Here is a 24385-nt window from a genome sequence, read left to right as displayed (position 1 = left end):
ATGAATCTAAATTTTTAAGTATGTGCCTTGAATAGAAAAAAAAAAATAGGACTTCGGTAGTCTGGTTGCAAACTTTGTCTAAAGCACCGATTGTGAAATCAAGTCCTCTGTCAATGACAGAAGGTTCCAGTGCGGTGCCTGTTTCATAATGCTGTGTACAGCTGACTCTCTGCAGCTAAGTTGCCTGCAAAGACTGAACTGGAGCATGAGAGTCCTTTTGATTAACAAATTCCCGCAAAATACACCCCTCTTCCCCACCTACAAACCCCCAGGAGCTGTAGTGATGTCATATCCGTTGTTCAGGTCTCCACACCTCTCAGCAGTTACTCCCTTTCTCTTCTTGGGTCAAAACTTTTGAGGTGGGCTGGATAGCTAACAGAAGGAGAGAGGGTAAACCTGGGCGCACCAGGTGGAGGCGCTTCAGCACCTCGGCCAGCGCCCGCTGCAGCTGGTCCCAGCCTTCTGAGCTCTCGACTCCCCACTCTGAGATGCCTGCGGAATGATCGCCCCCCAGGGCGGCTGCCGCTGCTGCTACTGCTGCCGCTGCTGCCTCTGCCTCCACTCTGCTCTAACTGGCAGGCAGAAAGTGCAACTGACGTGGGAAAGGTCTCCGCAGTGAGTGGAGTGGCTACATAAAACAGAGTAAAGAGAGGCAAAACCCACATCAGAATGCAGGCGAGGTCCAGCCTTCTCAACCTCCTTCTTCTGTCTTTACTTGCTGGATTAGATCCTTCCAAGGTAGGGGCAATATTTTGACTCTTTTGAAATAAATGTGCAAAATGTAATGACCTGATCAAGATGGGTGGGTGTTCAAAACGGCATGGGTGATTGTTCTTTCAGCTACCCTGTGGTGCCTGGTGCATCTACACAGCTTGAAAGATAACAAGGTGAACTACCAGAGGTAGAGTCCTGGTGTGAGGGGGGAGGGACCAGAGCGAAGAAAATGTATGTGGGTAGTAGGCAATGCGGTTCTCCCGGGAATTTAGCTTATTTGCTGTCCATCTGCTTAATGTTATCTTCTGAAGTAGGACGGGCCATCCAAGGGAGTTTGTAGCAGAAACAATGCAGTTTATAGCTTGTGTTAGATGGTGAGCGGTCTCTTTGTTGAAAGCAGGGAAGCGTTTTCCAGCCTATGCTGGTCAATAATACTCCCATCGCAGACGTGCTGCGGTTTGTGTCCAAAACATTGGGGAGGCTGCTTGTAACCCGCGATAGAACAGCAAAGCTACACTGTCTGCCTGGTCAAAAGACCTTGTGAGAGGGACTTTGTGTTTCTTTTCTTCTGCTGAAGAAAATTAGGGAACCCCGAGGAAGTTCTGGTGATCCATGTTAAGAGACAGGAAGTAAGAAGCCTCTTAAACTAAGGAGGGCAATAGAAAGGATGAGTTATGATATAGCTGTGGAACTCTGTAAATTATCCAGCAATGAAAGTGAACGCTCAGCTTATCTGTTACAAAGCAGGGAACGATGGAAAAATATTTTTCAGCGATGTGTAAGGAAAGCCTTAATGATAACGAGTGGTCATTTCTGAGAGGCAGGCATTCTAAGAAATGCATAGTTCTCTAGAATAAGGGATGATACAATTGATAGAGTAAGAGATGGAAAGAATTTATTATTTTTCCATCCATAGCTAGTAATCAACATTGTGACATGATTGGAAAAAAATGATGACATATTATAAATATTACTCAATGCTGTATTCCGAATGCTGTGAAGTTATTTTATGGGTTAACATTGTCTGTGTAATTAAAGAAAATAATTGAGTATAACTAAGGTGTAACCAACTATAATCTATCAGTGTGATTGTGGTATTCCAATGCCTACCATAGTAGATGGTGTGAACTATAATGGTATAATAATATTGCAGGGTTTTCATATTTAAAGGCATCTGAGGAAAATAAAACAATTTCAATCTAAACCTATAGTTGTCCTGACATTGACATTCTGAAAGCTCCAAACAACATGTGAGAGCCATCTTAATAAGCCTAATGACATATCGTGTATACTAAAGTATAGCTGTAAAGCATTTTATATCATATAAAATATCTCATATATGTATATATATATATATATAAATATATATAAATATGTATTTCCTTTTGTTCCTGTCCCCATAACACATAGTAATATATTCTATTGTCACTTTCAATTGATATTGGCTAAAACTTGTGACTTCATTTTCTTATCAATATAATTTTGAATGTCTTGTTAAAGCATACATTTAAAAACACAATTAATAAGTAAGTACAGAATAAGTTCCTATACTTAAATTGGACTATGGCTTTCTTTGAGAATTTGAGACTGTGGGTTCTTGTTGGCTGCTGTATGATTCACTGAATGTGTCTGGGATCTTTAATATATAAATACCATAATAGTTGACAGTTAGTTCTTACTATGTTACTAAATAAAGAGATCACCAAATAAGCATCCTTTCTTTGGTTAATTTGATTTTTTTTATTTTCATGACACATTTGAATATTCAATAGTTTAAAACTTTCCAATTATGTCACTCCAAACTCTGAGTACTGGGTAGCACTGAGTTGAGAAATCCAAAAGAGAAGAGGAATTCATTCACTGGAGTCCATTCACTTTTCAAACTGTTCTCAGCTTTCAAATATTTCAAGATAACACTAAAAGGCTTCATCATGATATTTTGCTATATTTCAATGAACTAACAGATAATATTAAGAATTTGGACTAAGTAATTTAATATAAACATGTTTTAGATTTGTAGATAAAACAGCACTTTTATGAGTGAATAGAGCCCAATTTTATGTTTACCAAACTAGTTTTGCTTAACAAGCTTTATCAAACAAAATATTTCGAATAATTACACTGTGCTCTCAAAATAATTCTCAATCAGCCTAGAAAGTAAACATTTTCTAAACTTTGATTCAGTTCTGTTCTAGTTAAAAGTTTAGATTTTTAAAGATAAGAATTTGAAAAGTTATATTTTATGAATAAAATAAAAATGTAAAGAATATACCGGTTCTGATAACTATTGCTTGGGGACACAAGAACATTTCTTAAGAAATGAGACAGAAATAGTTAGAAACGCTAATAAGCTTCTGTTCTCATGTTAGCATGCTAGGACACTAGTCCAACTTGAGTTTCAAAAAGAGATCTACATCTTTGGTGACCTTATAACATGTATTTATAATACAAATATGATCATGTATGGATTCAGAGAAAATGGGCAAGGAGAAGATCTCTTGAAATTTTAAGATATAAGATTATACCCATATCAGATAGCACCACTCTAAATCTCTGTTTGTTTTCTAATTTACTTTTCTTTAAAAGATAGAAATTTATCATCACCATTATCAAATTCCATCTTGTGAAAGACTATATAATGATTGAATCTATGGATTGCCCTTCCCATACCATAATTGGGGTTTAGCTGTATTTATGATAATGGATATAGTACCTAAATAATCCCATATTATAGTAAATTACTTTGAAACTGTTTTTATTACAATTTTAAAATGTTTAAACATCTGTATTCCTAGAATAAACTCCACTTTCAGCACATACCCAATCCCTTTCTTCTCATTTAATACAATAGAAAATTGGAAAGATTAGTATTCCCTGCCATAGGAAGGAAATTCATCACTAATTAATTATTTGTATTTTCATTTAGAAATATTGATTTTTTTCTCAGTAAATTTATTTGAATTATGTTTTCTTAATTAAAGTCTAATTAACAAGTGCTCAGATCCTTTTAGAAAAAATGTAAACACATAAGCATATGACAATGTCTATTTTAAGAGATGCCAATCAATTCAACTGTGATGAAATTTCTGAGTTATAGGCAATATGCCATAAAATTATTAAATGTTAAAACTGAGACCTGTCCAGATTGACTTAATTCTCAGTTTCATAGACAGAGAAGCATATATGGGTAGGAAAATCCTGGCAGTGGCTGCTAGATGGCATCTCTGTGCTTTTAAACTGAAGGCAATGAGTTCAGTAATGACCTTGATAGCAGAGTGGGCTTCTTTATTCTTTCACAAGAAAAAATTTAAACACATTATTTGAACTTTATAGCAAAACACAATCCTCATGAATCAGAACTGCAGAGTGTTTTCCTCTACAAATCTAGTTGGGAGATCGTAAACTTATCAGAGACTTTAAACGGAGTTTATACTAAAGCCCCACTTAAGGAACACTTCAAAAGAGGTGAGATGGGCATATCTATACATGGCTGAGATTGCTAGACTTTAAGGAATCAGTAGTTATAATCTAAATATTTTGCACAATGTCTTGCTAAGAGAACATTGCTTGAATGGCAGAAGCACACTATCTTCTTAGTACTAAAAAAATTGTTTTGAACACAATGAAGCTCACTCACATCACAGACACAAACTATAACTGTGATTCAGCAATAATGTCCAGCACAAAACTGTTTTGTTCTAGCCAAGACAGCATAGGAAGAATTCTTGCCCCAAATACTGTAAGAAATTAATGTGACTGTGAAGGGAACTAAGGGTATTTCAATAATCATATTACTAAATACCTCACATTTCTCATTCAAATGATCACCCAAGTTAGAAAAGAAAATATATCAATGGTATTTGGAAAGACTATATAATTACACACCAGAAACATTGGTATAATAAATAACTAGAGTTCAAGGTAGCCCATCTATATTTTGGAATTGCAAAACCTTCCCACTCTCATTTTGTGTAAATATTTGATAACCTAATTGAAGTTTTACTTTGAAAAAGTAATTTTTTTTCTTACTCTTTTTTTTTTCAGGAAAGTTGAAAAGTTTACAATGGTACTGATTTTCTTCATCTTTCTAAAAAAGTATAGTCTATATCTTGAAACTGATTGTTGTGTGATCACCACTCACTAACAGAAGAAAACACTTAGGTCCATCATTTCTATACCTAACTCTCCTCTTGTTAATGTGTCTTTTCATGACACTGTGGGAAAACATGGTACCAGGGCCTCTAATATGAAACCATTAGCCATGGTGGTCTTATGTATATACACATGTATGTTGCATGTATACATGTACGTTCATATGAGTTTGGGCAGATACACATGGAATATGTGTGCAATGTATGTGTGTCTGTACCTGTGTTAATGTAGAGCATCTTCCCTGACAATGCTTCACTTTATTTACTTAGGTAGGATTTCTCATTGAATCCTGAGCTTGCTGATTTAACTGTTCTAGCCAGTAGCTTTCTGAAGAGATTCCTGGTTTCCACCTCCAGAATGTTCTGGGATTATTGGCATCCAGAAGGCCCACCATAGGAAGATCAGGAATAAGAGGCTGACTCTTACAACACAGTTAATGTTTTATGAACTTAGCATTCTTCCTAGCTTTATATTCTCAAGACTTATTTCTTGGACCCTATGATAATTCTCTAATTCCTTAATAATATTTGATAATTCGTCAACATTTGCTATATTCCCTTATGGTATATACTTAGTGAGATCACAAAATTAGAAGGCCTGAAGATGAACCTCTAAGCAAATTGCATGCTGTTTTTAATCTTGTGTTTGGAATTCAGGGTCTCCAATTGGTTGGTCTCTATACCATTCTCCTGTTCTAACTCCTCTTGCATGAGACATGGTTTCAGACTTCTTTCTAATCACCCATCAAGCCTGACAAGATCATTTACCTGTCTATTGATGCTGAAGACCAATATTTCGTACTTCAAACAAAAATGTTTTATTTATTAACACATTCCCTTTGAAAAGCAAAGTGAGAACTGATTTCTTCTCTTAAAAGAGTTCTTCTCACTAAAGAGATATGGGAAGTGTGTGAGAGGGCTCCATACCAAAGAACACAGCCTGTGGAGGACTCTTTCCAAGCTAAAACAAGTCTCAGAACTTTCTGAAGTCTGGAAATTTTTAGAAAAACCCTAATTTTTGTAATAAAATATGCCAACTAACTGGATAAAACATGCACACCTGAGTTAGTTAAGTGTTAATTAACCAAATTTTTACCTAAAACCAATCAAAACTTAATTGGCAGTAATGAAGCTAAGAAAAGAGATACAAAAATAAAACTACTGTCTTGGTAGTTGTGGAAAGGTTACATTGGGTCACTGAGATGATCTGCGAATTGGCATAAATAAATAATAACTTCCATTTGGTTCAAAAGTGCTCCAGTAATAGCAAAGGATTTTTAAACACTACCTTTGTTTAGGGGGAAGACCCTAGGCCCTACCCAAAATTTTGATGATCTCTCATGGAAGGTCTCACCTTCCCTGGAGAGTGGATGGGAGATGGGATAGGGGTGCTGGTGGAAGGCATGGGAGGATGGGAAGGAGATGGAACTGGAATGAATTTATATGTAAAATGAGGAAAAATACTACATAATGGTTGAAATGTGGTTCCTGAGCAGTTTAGTACAAAAAAAAAAGGGGGGAGGGCCTTTGTCAACTCAGTATCTGACAATTATCAGCTAAAACCATAAAGGCTTCTTTTTGAAATAACGTTAACACTATGGTAGCAGCATTTGGTAATTAATTTATTTGTTGTGTGTGGTATAGTACATTGAAATTAGAATATTTTTGGGAGCTAGAGAGATAACTCAGTGAAGACCTGATTTTAATCTTCAGAACCCTCATCAAAGACAACATAGTTGTACATGCCTGAAAACCCAGATATGGATGAAGACATTCAGACTTTATGTTGGCATGCCAACTCAAGCAGCCTAGACAAGAAAGGGCAAACTTTTGGGTTCATTGTGATGACCCATTTCAAAGTAATTAGTCAGAAAGCAGTACATGTGACCAAGTACCCCCTCCCTCCCACACACCCACACTTACCACACAGACATATTATAGTTTTAAAAATACATGTCTGATCTAGTATAAAATCAGAGAAATTCCTTAAACCTTGAGAATAGTCTTTTAATTTGTCACCATTAACCTTGTGAATAGTCAATTAACATGGCTATAGCTCATATCTATATACTAATAGCACGGCAATAGGACTTACAGAATCACTTATAACATTAAAATATATGAAGATACATTTAAATTGTAATATTACATGCAAATATTGTAATTCTGCCAATGGATTTTAGTCAGAACTCTAGCCATTATTTCTCATACATTATAGACTCAGAATCACACTGAGTACCTCTTATGTCCCTCCAACCTTGCTGTTACCCTCTCTCAACTTTCAGCAACATTAGATTTGTAATAGTTCCTCTAGCAAGACTACAATTTTTTGTGGAAATCCAGTTGTAATTCATCACACTGAAATCTACATTATATTTACACCCAAAGGTAACTTCCCATGTGGTTTATAGAAGAAAAGCAAAATGCAAATGGTTTCTTAATTCTAAAAATAAATCAAAGTATTTAGCCTAATAGTAAGCAGATCACAGAGAAACTGGATATTCAGTCCCAAAAATCTAACCTCTAGTTGACACTGCTTTCTGCCCAGTGTGAAATCTCATGTTTGTATGACTACACACAGCATGTCACGAATAAAGTAATTAAAATCCTGTGATAATCCAAGGCAATAGTAAAGAAAGAAGGTGAAGAAAGTTTTTCTTGTTTACTGAATCTCAAAGGTTTAAGGCAAGAAGGTCATGGAAAAAGGATCACATTTACAAAGAGCTATGCTTTGCAGATTTTTTTTTTCTGTGTTCTTTCACTTGTACCTTTATCCCTTTACTATGTTATAGAGATTTCTAGAAAGTTCTTGGCATCACCTTGCATTTTTATTTCTGTAATAACATGTCTGTGGATGTTGTTCATCAAATAATAAATTCATCAGAGGAATTTATGACTCCATTTCTTTCCTCTACCCCAACTTACATAAATAATATTAAGAACAACAAATATATGAGAGAAACTGTATAATATTACTGCTAGAATCTGTTCATGAGCAACATTAGCTCAAATTGCTTGCACACTATACAATAATGGTGTTTCTATGGCCTCAGCTACTTGTGTTGTAGTCATAGGACTCACAGAAATCTAGCTCCATGTAGAGCATGCTGAAATTTTACTGGCATGAACAATAATTTCCAAAAGTGATGTTTAAGTGTTTTAAAGAAATTTTGTTGCTAAGCATGGTGGAACATGTGTGTAATCCTCCACACTAAGGATAATGGGAAACAAGATCTTTAGTTCTACACTAGCATGGTATTATGTAGCCACACGCTATCACAACCAACCTCTATTCACCTGACACAAAAATAAAAATCTAAGAACAATTATCTCTTTCTCTCTCTGTCTCTCTCTGTCTCTCTCTCTCTCTCTCTCTCTCTCTCTCTCTCTCTCCCTCTCTCTCTCTCTCTCTCTCTTTTGTGCTTCAAAAACAAGTCCAGGCAATGTGTGCCAGCCAGGTCTCCTGTTGCTATCAAGGCAAATCTTCAGGAGAATAAAAATAGATTTAGTGAGGAATCCACAAATGCCGTGGGGCTCATGGGTTCACCCCTCCTCAGGAAGTACTTTCCATTTTGCCCATATGTCAAGATTTCATCTAAGTTTAATATGCAGCTCAAATATCACATATTCCATAAATTTTTATGTAGTATTCCTTGCACTTCAAAAAGAAGTAATCCCAGTAAAGTAACATTAAAAACCATGCTTTATCTCTGTGTCCACAGTCATAATCTATGTATATCACAAAATAAGAGTTGTGAATAGGCATGATAATGGATTGCTTTGCCTTCCCAAGTTTATATTACAATTTCTAATGAGCCTTTTAAAAATATTTATACAGCATTTATTAATATTTTGTCTTATACTTGTCTCTTACTTGTTAAATCATAAGATATATGTCATATTATGTATCTTCTACTGTATGTGTTTGTGTGTGTGTGTGTGTGTACACACATCATGTGCACAGGTCAGATATCTACTAGATGTTTTCTACAATCACTATCCACCTTATTTATTTATTTATTTTTGAGAGAGGTGTCTCACAGAAGTAGATCTTACTCATTTGACTGTACTAGACTGTCTACCAGGTACACTCTAGGGACTTTCCTGGTTCTGTCTCCCATGCACTATCATGAACTACATTTTATCTCAGGTTATTAGACTTCCATGGCAAATATTTCATGAACAAATAAAAAACCATCCTCTGAATCCTTTTGTTCTAAATCCCAAGGGAAGCCACTGTGTTCTATGTCATGGCCACTCTTTTCCTATCTAATAACTATCTCAGCTCTTGGTCCATATAGTCAGTATTTATTGAATGAATGAACAAACACATAAATTCAAGAATTCAGAACATAATTCAATAACGGAGTAACATGAGGAGAATTCTGAGTGCTTATGAGAAAATTCTAAAAAGAGTCTTTGAACATCACTTTCTTCAAAAATACAGAATTGTTTATAGACTGTGGTTTTGTTCCCTGCCAGGTGTAATGCATAGAAGGGAGTTTACTTCAGATTATTCATTATAATTGACTATTATTATTTGTTTATATGCCTTTATGGAAAAACATTCTGCCTTGTATGGATTGCCCTTGTGATTGGACACTTAACTCATGTGGCTCCTCTTAACCCTCAGAGTAGAAAGCATCTGATTACCTAAATAAAGGTGGCTACTGAATGAAACTTTAGTCTTCCTCTTTATGAGCTCCATTCTTCCAGATCTGACCATCTGGGGAGCAGTGAACAAGGAATAGCTTAATGCTTTCAAATTCTGTTTTAAATGGTATGTAGTTCTGCTCTCTGAATCAATTCTACCACTATATAAGACACTACTGATAGAGAAATACTGATTTTAGAACTTTAATTTTAAAAGCTTAAAATTTTTATTTTAGCTCATCTCATCTAATTATGAATAAAAAAATCTCTGTAAAGATTTTTTTTTAATAATCTTCACTCCTACATCAGCATCTTAGCACAGGCTCTCTGGGATGAGGCATGTTGCATGTCACTCTTTTCATGTACCTTAGAGTCAATGTTCACAAATATGCTTATTGCTTGTTTTGTTTGGTTTATAAATTAAAATATCTAAAAATTAAAGTGTGTGTGATCCTGTGTGTGTGTGTGTGTGTGTTTCTCAAGAGTATTCTTAGCCTATATAATATCTTTACTTTGATAAATTATCACATTCCATGTTTCTTCAAAAGTCTAGTCCATGAAAATGATTCTCAAACTCACTGCTTCTAGAATGTAGGACATATATGATATATATTCAAGGTTTCTCTGATTTTACTATTTTAACCTAGCAAAAAAGCACTATAAAATATAGTAGCTAATTATTAAAGAAGTACATATAATAATTTGTATCTGAATTATAACTTGCTAATATCAAATATAAAAGCTTTCTCATTAACTCTGTAGGTTAAAATGCCCTGAAAAGATATACCAGCAATAAAGATGTTTAAGCATCACAAATAAAGAGCCAATTTTCTAGGTAACCCCAAAAGAGAGCATGAATTGAGTAGACAATCTTTTAATTTTTTTGCAACTAAGTTCAAGACAGTTAAGAAGCATTATCTTAGGATGATTTAATAGCATTACTAGAGGGAGCAATTCTAGATGGCAGGATATCTTCAAATAGAGAGTCTGTATGCAAAGTGTTCATGCACTGGTAACAAAGTGCCACTGGTGAAATATTGTATTACAGAAGACGCTATCACTTATGGGAATGATCTGCCTCTATTGATGTGTAGGGAATTTCATATCTGCATTTAACAGCAGTATTTATCATTTGTACACCTAACATGTTTCATTACATACTGAATTGATCTTATTATACATCACTGCAGTTCAAATAAACTGAAATATTTCCTGGCCCAAAACACACAAAATATTTTAATTATAACACATATGGTGTTACAGACACATTCTACTCTTTAGAAGTTGAATGATTAAATGATTCCAGTTTGGTTATCAAATACATCATAGTATTCAGAAATAAGCACATAGAAACGTACAAAGTTACAAAATTTATCACAAAAATAGAGATCTTAATACAATGAGATAAAACTCAATGCAAGATAGCTGAAGATAATAAATGGAGTGAATGAAAAAGTCAATAATTTATTAATGGTGTCTTTCTTTGGTGAAAAATCATCACAAATTTCCTATCAATAAAAGCAAGATTATAGGTATAAACATTTACCCTAAAATGAAAACTAAAAAAATAAGAAAAAATGCATTATAAATCAATTTATGTATACTACAGACATGAAAACAGTAAGAATTAAACAAAAAAGAAATAGGAGGTGCTTGTCACATTATTTGATGTCTGTAATTTGATATCACTTGAAACATGGCAGAGGGAGCAATGATAGGAGATTATGGCCTGCCTAGGTTACAAAGTGACTTCCATCCAGGTCAAGAATGGAGATAGGAGGAAGGAAATGAAAAGATGGGGGGAAAGTAATATGATTCTAGACCAGGTGTTTGTTAACATTTAGACATGACTTAATGACTTGAAACACATGTGTATACAGAAACAATCATGCAACACTATACACTCACATCTTATTTTAGCCACAAATCTAAAACATGGCTGCTTACCCCTCCTGTAATATTCAAATTTGTAGAAAAGTTTCCATAGTTCATATAACCTTTAATATTTAGTAAGAAGAAATAGAAGGCAGAATGAAATGAATTAATTTTTAAGCACTTTTCCCCTTCCCTTTTTACATCTTGATTTTCAAAAAAAAAAAAAATGAAGCAATAAAACCTGAATTACATAATCATATTGTTAAAGACACATAATTCCTCTTTAAAAAGGTTCAACCAAATTATTATTAATTTAGCATATAAAATGAAGATAACAGAAGAGAGAAACCATATCAAATCAGAGAATTGCATACATTAATAGCAAACACAAAACTTTATAGTGGAATGAATCAATGTGACATTAGTGGTGAAGAAACCTGGATCCTGAAACCACCTTTGGAAAAGTCTAAAATATTGTTTATGGCAGCCTATGAAAGGCTTACTGGTTCAGTTTTCTTCAGTATTAAATGCATACATTGAATAACAAAACACAACTTTTTTTTATTTTACATGTCAATCCCAGTTCCCTCTCCTTCCCTCCTATTTACAGTCTCTCCCCCATACCATGCACCCTGACCACCTTCCCCTCTTATCCCCTAGCCCAATTCCACATGTAGGCCAATGCCATCCAGGTAGATCATGTAAATCTGTCAAGTTATTTCAAGTAGAGACTAGGACTTCTGTCTCTGAGAGGTTAAGGCAGTGTCCCTCCATGGGGGATGTGGTCACAAGGTCCTTTTGTGCACCAGGAATACATCCTGGCCCCATTGTCTGAGGTCCCTTAGGCTGCTCAGTCCTTCTAGCTGAGACCCATATTAAGAAGGTCCTGAGTCAGTCTCATGCTGGAATCCAAGCTATCAGTCTAGGGGCCCATTAGCTCCTCCTTATTCAGGTCAGCTGTCTTTGTGTTTCTGCAACCTGGTCTTGTCCTCTCTGTCTGCATGTGGATTCTAGTTTGACTTGGTGTTTAGGTATGGGTGTTTGCTTCTGTTTCTAACAAATACTAGATGAGAGATACATGATGGTGAATGAGTTAGTTGTTGATATCACTAACCGGGAAGGGCATTTATGGTAGCCTTTCCACGGTTGCTCAAATTGTTAGTTAGCAGCAGTCTTGTAGGTCTCTAGACCATTCTTTAGGTTCAGTTTTCTCTTCAAACCAACAATGGCTCCCTCTTTTATGTTTGTTCTCTCTCTCTCTCTCTCTCTCTCTCTCTCTCTCTCTCTCTCTCTCTCTCTCTCTCTCTTTCTCTCATCTGTCTTCTATTCCTACCCAGACTCAATCATCCTAATCGCATCTGCTTTCCACTCCTCCCCTTATGTTTCTCCTACTTCTCTCTCCATTTACTGCCCCACCACTTTGCCTGTGCTCTGTCGGACTTATCCCTTCCCCTTTGTGTGAGGGACTTAATATGAATCCCTTAGAATACACCTTATATTCTAGTTCCTCTGGTGGTGGAATTATAGGCTAGTGATCCTTTTCTCCAGATCTATAATCCATAGATGAGCAAGTACATACCATGTTCCTCAATTTCTAATTGGGTTACCTCATTCAGGATGGTTTCTGCAAGTGCCATCCACTTGCCTGAGAATTTCAAGATCCCATTATTTTTTTCTACAGGGTAGTATTCTATTGTGTAGATGTGCCACATCTTTATCCATTCTTCAATTGAGGGGCATCTTGGTTGCTTCCAGGTTCTTGCTATTACAAATAATGTTGCTATGAACTTAGTTGAGTACATGTCTTGTTGCATGGATGTGGATGATTTGAGTATATGCCAGAGAGGGGGATTACCGGGTCCTATGGTAAACTAAATCCCATTCTCCTGAGGAAATGCCATACTGATCTCCAAAATGGCTGTATGAGTTTGCACTACCACCATCAGTGGAGAAGTGTTTCCCTTACTCTACATCCTATCCAGCATAAGTTGCCATTGGTGTTTCTAATTTTAGCCATTCTGGAAGGAGTAAGATGGTATCTCAAAGATATTTTGATTTGCATTTCTCTGGTAGATAAGGATGTTGAGCACTTTCTTAAGTGTCCTTTAGCCTTTTTGATTTCCTCTATTGAGTATTCTCGCTTCAGTTCTGTACCCCATTTTTAATAGATCAGCCCTTTGTCAGATGTAGGATTGGTGAAAATATTTTGCCAGTCTATGGGCTGCCATTAGGTCTTTTCCACTGTGTCCTTTGCCTTACAGAAGCTTCTAATTTTGAGGAGGTACCATTTATTAATTGTTTATCTCAGTGTCTGTGCTCCTGGAGTTATATTCAGGAAGCAGTCTCCTATACCAATTTGTTCAAGGGTACCTCCTACTTTCTCATCTAAGAGGTTAAGTGTGGCTGGATTTATGTTGAGGTATTTGATCGATTTGGACTTGAGTTTTGTGCATGGCGATAGACATGGGTCTATTTGGAGTCTTCTACACACCGTCATCCAATTGTGTCAGCACCATTTGTTGAAGATGCTTTCCTCCCCCCATTGTATTCTTTTAGCTGTTTTGTCAAAAATCAGGTGTTCATAGTTGTTTGGGTTAATATCAGGATTTTTGATTTGATTCCATTGGTCGACCTGTCTATTTTTGTGCCAATACCAGGCTGTTTTCAGTGCTATAGCTCTGTAGTAGAGCTGAAAGTCAGGAATGGTGATGCCTCTTAAAGTTCTTTTATTGTACAGGGTTGTTTTGGCTATCCTGGGTCTTTTGTTTTTTCCATGTAAAGTTGATTATTATCCTTTCAAGGTCAGTAAAGTATTGTGGTGGGATATTAATGGGGATTGCATTGAATTTGTAGATTGCTTTTGGCTAGATTGCCATTTTTACTATATTTATCCTACCTATCCAAGTACATGGGAGGGCAGGCTCTTGGTGGGGGTGAGTGGGGGTGTATCAGAGCTCTAAGAGCACTCTCGATGGGGACAGGACACAGGGCCCAGAGATCTTGGGCCAACTCAGGGAATTCCCATGGGAGGGTGTAGGGAAGAATCCACCCGAATTGGTCCCAGACTCACCTCTGGCCAAGGCTTGGCAATGGGGGACAAAAGCTGTGCTGATACTAAGGATGTTTCTGCACCAATAGGAAGATCTAGCCAGGACCTGGCACTCTCCCGCTGAGGCCTCTTTAGCAGAGGCCCTGTGATGGGGGTGGGGGGGCAACTTTTATTTATTTATTTATTTTTTGATATTTTTTTCATTTAAATTTGAAACAAGCTTGTTTTACATGTCAATCCCCGTTCCAGCACCCTTCAGTCCTCCCATGTTCTCTCCACCAACATTCATGCCATCCTCTTTCTGCTTTCCAGGGAACAGACTTCCATGGGGAGTCTTCAAAGTTTGTCATATCATTTGTGGCATAGCCTAGGCCTTCCTCCCCCATGTCTCTAGGCTGAGAGAGTATACCTCTATGTGAAATGGGCTTCCTAAGTCCCTTCAAACACACATCTTTTAATGAACTAATAAACATTACTTTTCAATGCTCAGTTATTATCATTCTACTCTCCCTCTGCTTCAATCTAATAAATTATTTAAATTAAAACTAAAATTACTTTCTTATACTTGCCTAAAATATTTTTCTATTTCAAAATATACATAGGTTTACTATATATGTATACCTACAAAAACATAAAATATTAGCAAATGAAACCTCAAGCTATGTTATATGTTTGAGTGTTATTCTGTGTCTTTCATCACCATTGAAAATTCAAGTGGAAAATGAGTGAATAAGTGTCATAATGTTTCTACTGCTATAAGGAGTATGTTTTTTTTTTTTTTTCTACCGCTGCCTGGTCTTGTTCTGCTGCCGCGCCAGCCCCAAACAAAGCACAGAGATTCTGTATTTGATATTATGTTGTTGGCCAGTTACTAGTTTCTTGTCAGCTAGCTCTGTCTTAATTATTAACCCATTTCTATGTATTTCCATGTGGTCTCCTTACTGAGGAGTGCAGCAGGCATCTGGTCTCCCTGGTCTCTCCATGTTGACCCCTCCTTACTTCTTCCTCTTCCTCCTATTCTCCTAGTCCCTCTTATCTTCCTTTCCTATTGGCCAACAGTGCTTTATTCATTAACCACTATGAGAAACATATATACATAATAGTATCTACCATGATACTGCCTTCAACTTCCAAAATTAAAACAAATAACTCATCAATAAAGAAACAGGGAGAGCTATCTATTTTAATTCTGTATTTAAAACGTCTCTGACAGAAGCCCTTACCACATAAGCCTCAATACCTGAGTTTGTAATCCTAGTACTCACAGTGGAAGAAAAAAATTAATTCCTAAAAGCTTTCTTATTTTTGCACATATGTGTGCACTTTTACACATAAGTCTCTCAAATAAAATAAAATAATAATGATAATAATATAAAACCCAGGATCCTCTCATGTCAAATATTCACCCTCTTTCTGTCTTTATTTTCATATTATGAAATGATACAGTATACAAAATCACAAGTTTACTTTCAGTCAGATATAATTACAAAATTGATTATTATTTGTGGTGATATTTTCATGATTATGTGGCCATCCACTGGAACATGTTAATCTATCTAGGAAAACATCTTCAAAGAAAACTGTTTCTCCCTCCCTAGTAGCCATCAACTGTCAATCACTTTTCTGCTGAAGGTGGGAGGTTTTCAGGAAATCATCCCCTGGGCCTGTGTTGAAGCAACATATCATGGCAAAGAGCATTTGGTAGATGCAGCATAAAAAAAATAGGAGTCACACAGTTTTTTTTTTTTTTTTTTTTGCAAACATCCAATAGCCTAAGCCTTTCTCCAGGTTCCATTTCTTTACATTTCTACCACCCACTCAGAGTATTACACTGTGTGAACAAGTCTTCAATACTGTACCTTCATGGGCTTTCCCTATGAACGTACAGTTCAAAAAATGCATGCGGATAAAACACGACAGCAAAGAAAAAAATATGGCCTGAATTTAATATAAGCATTGGAGAAATCATAGAAATATAATATCCTAAAACCGTTAAGCTGGATAAATAATATAAAATTAAATAAATGCTTAATAAGCACATTAATAACATTATACTTAAAACTAACTAAATTTCATTACAAGTTATTTTTTTTCTCTAGTTGATATTTATAACCAACTAACTGTGTAATATTGCACCTGGAGTTTCAGCTATAATAACTGATTTATTATGGGCTCAAAATATGTCCCAATAGATAAGAGTGCTTGAAATCAAAACTAACAATCTGAGTTTGTTTTCAGAATCTAGGGCATGGCAGGAGATCACTAACTCTTGCAGAATGACCTCTGACTTATACATACCCATGCCATAGCATGTTCTTTCATAAACACTAAACATACATGCAACACACACACACACTAACTAATATTTTTAAAAAAGAACTGAATATTAGCATTTAATTTCTTTGCTGATAAAGAGCTTTTCAATGCATTTGATAACAAATGCTTTGCATCAGCTTTCTCTATTATTTTCAGTGGAGGTGAAAGTCATGAAGCAACTTATGACTCATTACCAGAATGACTATGACTTCTTCATTTTCCATTTATTAGTCAAACTCTGATTAAACAAATGCAATGGCAATTCTTGAAAGCCATTTGTGTAGGAAGAAAGTGTGTATTACAAATGACAGACCTGTGAAGCTTCTAGGATCTGCTTAGTCACACTCCAAAGGTGTGTATAGCCTTTTCTCTTTATTATCAACAAACAAAACATTTCCTTTGCTTAGTTTATATAGTCTTAAAACTTTTTGAATTGTTTTAACTTTCAAAATAATAGAGTTGGTGCTAGAGATGTCTAAGATGTTAAGAGTATTTGTTTCCATATTTTCCTTATTCATTCTTTGTTGGAGGGGCATCTAGGTTGTTTCCAGGTTCCAGAATCAATGTTGCTGAGTAAGCAGCCTTGAGGTATGACTGAGCACGCTTTAGGTATATGCCCAAGAGTGGTATCACTTGGTCTTGAAGTAGATCGATTCCCAATTTTCTGATAACCACTGTAATGATTTGTAAAGTGGATGTATGTAGTGGGATATTCACTTTGTCTCTTTCTGTGGCACTGACCACACCCATTGGGGGGTGGAGCCAGGGGCAGAAGTTACCTGTAGAAGGAGGTCTGAGGAAGAGATGGGGAACGCTCTCTTGCTGGGGGATGTGCTCTCTTGCTGGCGAGATGCAGAGAGGAGAGTATCCGGTGGAACTTGCTAGTGTTCATCTGTCTAGGTTGTAAATTATTTCTCCCTGAATAAACATCTATTCGGCCTATTTGTTTATCCTGATCCTTATTTAACCGTGATATCTGTACATTTTTGTACTCCTGCCAATAGTGGTGGAGTATTCCCCTTAATTTACATCTCATCCAACACAAGCTGTTTTTGGTATCTTAGACATTCTGACAGGTATAAGATGCTATCTCAGACATTTTGAATTGCATTTTCTTGATGACTAAGGATGTTGAGAAATTTCTTTGTTTGTTCTTATTTTAATATTATTTTATTAGTTTCATAGTAATTATAATTGAACCACATTAAGCTCATTGCTATTAGTAGGTATCTGGGTTATGTCTAAATTATGTTTTTCTGCCTTTATAAAAGCTGTTTTCCTGTGTTTAGAATTTTTCCTGAAACTAGATTGACAAAAACTGAAGAAGTCACAGAAGTTAAAACTTCTAGCATTTTACTATTGAGTTAACAGAGCTTGTTTGATACAGAGGCTGATAAATACTCAGATACTTTGAGAAATAATAAATGAAGCATTGTTAATTGAGACCTACAGATGGCAGCTTGAAACTTTGTTTTCCTTCTCATTTTAAAAGTTCAGGATCTTGAGCAATTTCTTAAATGTCTTTTGGCCATTTGATATTCTTCTGTTGAGAATTCTCTGATTAGCTTTGTAACCCATTTTTGATTGTATTATTTTCTATTTTGATGTCTACTTTCTTGAGTTTTTATATATTTTGTAGATCAGCCCTCTGTCGGATGTGGGATTAGTGAAGATCTTTTCCCATTCTGTAGGCTGTTGCTTTGTCTTACTGACCCTGTCCTTTGTATACAGATGCTTTTCAGTTTCAAGAGGTCCCATTTATTGATTGTTGCTCTCAGTGTCTATGCAACTGGTGTTATATTTAGGATGTGATCTCTTTGCCAATGCATTCAAGGGTAGTTCTCATTTTTTATTCTACCAGGTTCAATGTAACTGATTTTTTGTTGAGGTATTTGATCCATTTGTACTTGAGTTTTACGTATGGTAATAGATATGAATCTATTTGCAATCTTCTAAATGTTGATGCCCAGTTATGCCAGCACCATTTGTTTAAGATGATTTCCTTTTCCATTGTATCATATTGGCTTCTTTGTTAAAAATCTGGTGTTCATAAGTGACACAGTATATACTAACCCATAAGTGAATATTAGATGTAAAGCAAAGGATAAAGTACAACCCATAGCTGCAGAGAAGCTAGATAACAAATAGCACTCTAAGAGAGACACATGGATTGCCTTGGGAAGGGGAATTACATGAAATCTCCTGGGTAAAGTGGTAATATTTTTTCTATGAGACTAGAGTGCTGCTATTCCTAACTATGTCGAAAACAGAAGTGGATGCAGATGGAAAGGAAGAGAATTTGTAGTGACATTAAAATGGCAAAGAGGTTATTATCTAAAGGATCCAAGACACGCTCTACATCATATAAAAAAATCTTTGTGAAGTTTAACTATCTTAAGTTTGAACAAAATGGGAAATCAAATAAATAGAATATAATGCAGGTATATTATTTGGAATGTCAAGAAAATCAAAATTAATGTATAAATGACCTGTATATGCATGAAGGGGACAGATAGAGAGGAAAAGGTAAGACAGAAGATAGAATAGCAAAGGCAGATTTATTCTAAGGAATTTGCTCATGTGATTACAGAACCTAACAATGCCTGACACCTCTGGTTGTCAACATGAAGACTCAGGAAAGATGCCAGTGTAGCCCTAGTACAAATTCTCAGATTACAGATACAGGGAGAGATGAGATTTCAGATCTGTTTGAAGGCAGGAAGTGTTGAGGCTTAGATCAAAGTAGTCTGGAAGCTACAATTGTCTCTTGGCATGTGTGTTCTAATAGACCTTTGACACACTGAGTGTGATCAATTCACAATAAGAAGGGCAACCTTTTATATCAGAACTATCATTCCAAATGATGCTCTTGTCTAGATGCAGCCCACAGACCAGTTCAGGAGAATGCTTCACAAAATATCTGTGCAATATATTGCCAAGTCTAATATATAAAGTAAATATGACACTAGTATTGTGAAACTCCTTCTCTCCACCTATATAACTTTAGGGAGCCATCCCTACATTCTCCATTACAAGATGGCGCTGGCATCCGGCTGGCGGTTAGCATAAATAAGCCTGTGCGCGCATTCAAGGGGATTTCTCCCGTGCCTCTCCCGTGGCGTCATTTGGCCTGATGAGCAAGCAACCAGTCAGGGAGTGACATGTCCTAAGTGAGGCTGAGTTTCTATATAAGGGTGTGGGTTTTTGCTCCCGGGGTCTTCGCTCTGCAGTTGGTGTAAGCTTATGCTCTGCCTCTCAAGAAGCATTAAAGCTATTATTGCAGAAGGATCCTATCTGTGTGCCGTGTCGTTCTTGCTGGCGACACAGTAGCGTGGGACATATAACCAAGGATGACTATAGTATTCACCTGCTATATTCCTAACTAGCTACCTTTGCAACCACCTACCTGAAAGACAGGCACTGAAAATTTGAGTATCTTACCTTAGTATATCTGTGAGCCCTTTGAGGTTGCTTGTATCTGTCTCATCCAAATCCTGCAAGTTGAGTCTTTGTGATGTTCTTAGCTGGAGTTTAGGATGGTGTTCTGCATCTTCACAGAAAGATGTAACTTAGTTATATAAAGTGTCACTCAGAGAAGAAGAAATGCTTGACTGATAAAGAGCACATGCAGTTCTTGCAGTGGATCAGTTTTCCATACAATGCCACATACATATATATGTAAAAAACATATGTGCTGATGGAAAGAAAGATACATACATGTATATGTATTGAGATATATAAGTGTATAGAAAAATCTTTAAACTATCACTAAATTATTAACAATGAAGAATAATTTAATTTGCTCCTAGCTAGTTACAAGAAGATTCTATTAAATTAGCCTTCAGTTTGTTATTACCTAAAATTTTGATGTGGCTAAATATCATTGTTGATTTATCTGAACTAAAAGGAAATTATTTATTTTGACATTTCCTCAATTTTCATATGCATAAACTATAAAAGTGCTTATATTATCTCAAAAAAGGAAACAATTTCTATTGTAACATTAAAATTAAGTTTCAATAGTTCAAGCAACACAAAATAAGTTGGTGTGTTATAGAAGAAAATAAAAATTAGTGGGACAATCTTGTTAAAGAATTTTTACACCAATCTCCAATTTCCCAACTGTACCACCAGGGCTCAAGAGTCAATAGTATAGTGTTACTTTTAGGTTGTCTGCCATGTACCTGGCAATACTGAAATCTAAAAACACAGCAGTAATCAAGAAAATGCAAATATCTTCCTTCAACAAAACCATGAAGTAATTAAAAATGAATCTGAGAAAGGAACAAAATGTATATGAAATTAGTAGTTGGCAAACAAGAGTGTAAAAAGCAGAGGTATGTTGCATTATACGAACAAATATTCAGAATGGACCTCATATGATACCTCAGCAAGGAAAGAGAAAGATTTACAAACTTGAGTATGAGAAACTTTTTCTGGAGAGGAAAATCTTTAGGTAGAAATTCAATGAAGCATGGGTGTCTGTGGCATCTTTGAGGAAGGACAAGAAGTGTAGAAATCATCAACTGAATGAGCAAAGTGGCATTCCAATAATAGAGAAGAAAGATTTAACAGGTCAGCCAGGTGGATTCGAACTCAATTGGAGAATATCCAGAGTGCTTTAAGCTTGGATGTTACATGGTATAATGAACATGTCAAAAGAGGCATCTTGCTTGCTGTGCATATGATTTAATTTTCATAGCAAGGAGGGAGGGAGGAATACAATGATCGCACAAATATGGACAATAACAAAAGAATTTGTCAATGAACTCCCACTTTTATGACTTGAGTATTAGACTTGAGTATTAAAGAAATGTGTTTCTTGAGATGGGAAATGATGATGATAGAATAGTTAATTGGTTTGGTTGTGGAAATGTAGGTCTGAAAAAACTTTAAAGCAGAACAAGTGGAGAAAACTGACACAAAAACAAGCCATCCTGGGAGATATGCTGTGCAGAGAAAAGAAATAGAGGATATCTAAAGAATATTATATCAATAGGAAAGCTTGTTTTGTTTGATTTTTGAGTGTGATAAATAATATTATGCTAAAATTAAAATTGAAATAAGTGTTTATTTTTCTATGGGGACATAGAACTTCCTCTATGTGAACAGGTGGGGAAAGTTTACGTACAGTAGAACACTTAGAGGAGGATATGTTAACATGTGGTAATGCCCCTGTAAATCTTCATTTTCTCAGAGAAATAAGCAGCATATTCTGTAGCCAAACATGAGAATGAGTTATCATTATAGAAAAGAATGACCTGAAAACTGAAATTAACATTGAAAACAGCTTTTCCACTGCAAGCTCAGTGATAAGAGTGTGGCAAAGAGGCCTTCAGGAAAGATGTGTACTCAGAGGAGAATCAGGTATGATTGACCCTCCAAAGGTGAAGCAAATTTCATAGAAAGTGGTAGATTTAGGAAATGTTGCTGTTGAAGGATTGTGAGCTTCTCACATGCTGCAGCCTGCATTTAATCAACATTGAAACATCCATGTGTGTGGAAAGGCAAGTCTGAGTTTTCCCCAGTATCTAGTTGTTTTCTCACTGGCCTACTGCAAAGAAGCATGTAGCCAAGTTCTTTCTTGATGTGGAAATTAACTCTGGGCCAAATTCATCCTAGATGTCCAGGGATGTCATACTGAATGACAGTCCTTCTGCAAGGTCCTGGAAGTAGACACTAGTATGGGAGCAGGATATAGTTGAAAAGGGATAGGTTTTATATTTTTAATATATTGTCAAAATACTAGGCAAAAAGTTCCATGAGAGATAGCTTTAAGCCAATAGAAGAAAACCATATTGTCTGCTGTTGTGGTAACAGTCAGCTGTATATTGCAACGATCCCACAGCCAAGATAACTTTCTACCACCAAACCTACACAATAGCTTACTTTTGCTTTTTTCACAATTCTCTGACCAAAAATTAAAATATAATTTCACCTTATTATATTAATGGAAATAAATTTGAGGTTCATTATAGCTAATGATTTATCTTCTGTTCTAGCATATGCCTAAAGAAACATGGCTCACATATGGCTCTTAATCTATTATATGATGTCTTTCTAATTACATACCAGATACAAAGGAGAAAAATTTTTAGTTTTATATGGCTATAGTTCACTGTGGAATAGCATTGTAATTGAGTGAAAGAAATATACAAGATAATCAGAAAACAGCCATGCAATAGCATAGCACTCCTCTAATCCCAAGACTCTGGAGGCAGAGGCAGAAAGATCTTTGTGAGTTCAAGGCCAACCCAGTCTACAGAGTGAGTGCCAGCATAGGCTCCAAAGATACACAGAGAAAGCTTTTCTCAAAAAAATTTAGGAAAGATTTAGAAAACAGAAAAATTAAATTTGCATCTGTTTGTAGTACAAATAAATGTTTAATGTTAAAGAACAAATGTCTACAAAATGCTGGCCCTAAATAGGACATCTGTATCAATCATCTTCTTCCCAAGAATTTGAACATATTGGGAAAAGGAGGAAAAAAGACTGCTTTAAGAAAAGATGGAGAGGATGATTGTAGGAAAACAGTGCTCTCCAGACACACTAAATAGTTGCACATGTGAATTCATAGCAGTTGTTAAAGCATGCACAAGATTCAGACAATCTCCAACAAGTCAAAGGGAGGAAAGATGGTCAAGTAATTTCATCTTTAGCTGAAGAGTTACTGACAAAGGTAGATGCTTGGAGACAGTTTTATTTAAAAGAATGGTCCCTGGTAAGAAAATTACATTCCTATGAAAAGCCCTAAACCCAGAATATATAAGCCAAACAAATTACAGTTGGTGGGTTTAAAAAGAAAAAGCATGGATGGGGAAGTTAGATCTAGGATGAGTTGAAATAGATGGAAAAATATGATCTAAATATGAACTAAATTTTTTATAAGAAATGAGAATCTGATGTCAATGAGAACAAAATTTTCAGGATCCAAAGTGATATTGATTAAAGTTAATAAAAAGTATGAATTGGTAAATTTAAAATTTTATTCATTTTAATATAAAAATATATTAGAATTAGTAGGGGTCTGCACGATATTTTATGAACTATATGTGATTGGCAAATCATCAAACTGATAAAGTAATCATGAATGATTTAAAATTGTTTTCTCAAGTGTTTTAACTTCTTGCTTGTGGAAAACTTGTTATCATTAATAAAGTTCACAACCTTTCTTTATTGTTTCTTTTTTCCATTTTATGACAAGAAAATATAATGTTTAACCTCTGTCACATGATTTATTATATTATTATTATATTATTGGTCTACATAATAGGAAATTGCAATAAATAACTTAGCTTGTTTAGAACAGCAATATATTACATGTCTTGCTTGAAGTGTGCTGATTTTTTCCTAATCACATATTTTAACTCAAAAAAGAATGAAATCTTCATGGGACCACATGGTAGTTAACTAACATTTTAAAAGGGTCAGTCTACCTGAGCAAGCAGCCAATTGGTTTTCAGTCATAAATATTATATATGTGGCTTATAAAACATATTCTATTATTTAATTGAAACTCTGATACTGATTTTTGCAAGCAATGCTTTTAATCTGTCTCCTCTTTGGAAATGTCTCTAAATTTCAGCAGAGAACTGTGTTGTAGAGATATCCATGGCCTAGGTACTTC

The 24385-nt window shown here is 35.6% G+C and overlaps 1 protein-coding gene across 1 annotated transcript in view; it reads left to right on the top strand.

The window, feature by feature from the left end:
* The first annotated feature begins 520 nt into the window (after window positions 1-520).
* The window catches only part of Olfm3 (olfactomedin 3), a 209268-nt gene continuing 185403 nt past the window's right edge, over window positions 521-24385 (top strand). The window contains exon 1 of the mRNA XM_051185634.1: window positions 521-738. Coding sequence (XP_051041591.1) covers window positions 670-738 — 69 coding nt within the window. The 5' untranslated portion in view covers window positions 521-669. The remainder of the gene's footprint in view (window positions 739-24385) is intronic.

The sequence above is a fragment of the Phodopus roborovskii genome, unplaced genomic scaffold, assembly GCF_943737965.1.
Source record: "Phodopus roborovskii unplaced genomic scaffold, PHOROB, whole genome shotgun sequence".
NCBI lineage: Eukaryota > Metazoa > Chordata > Mammalia > Rodentia > Cricetidae > Phodopus > Phodopus roborovskii.
The sequence above is the reverse complement of the archived record's forward strand: the minus strand, read 5'-3'. Positions and strand labels throughout refer to the sequence as shown.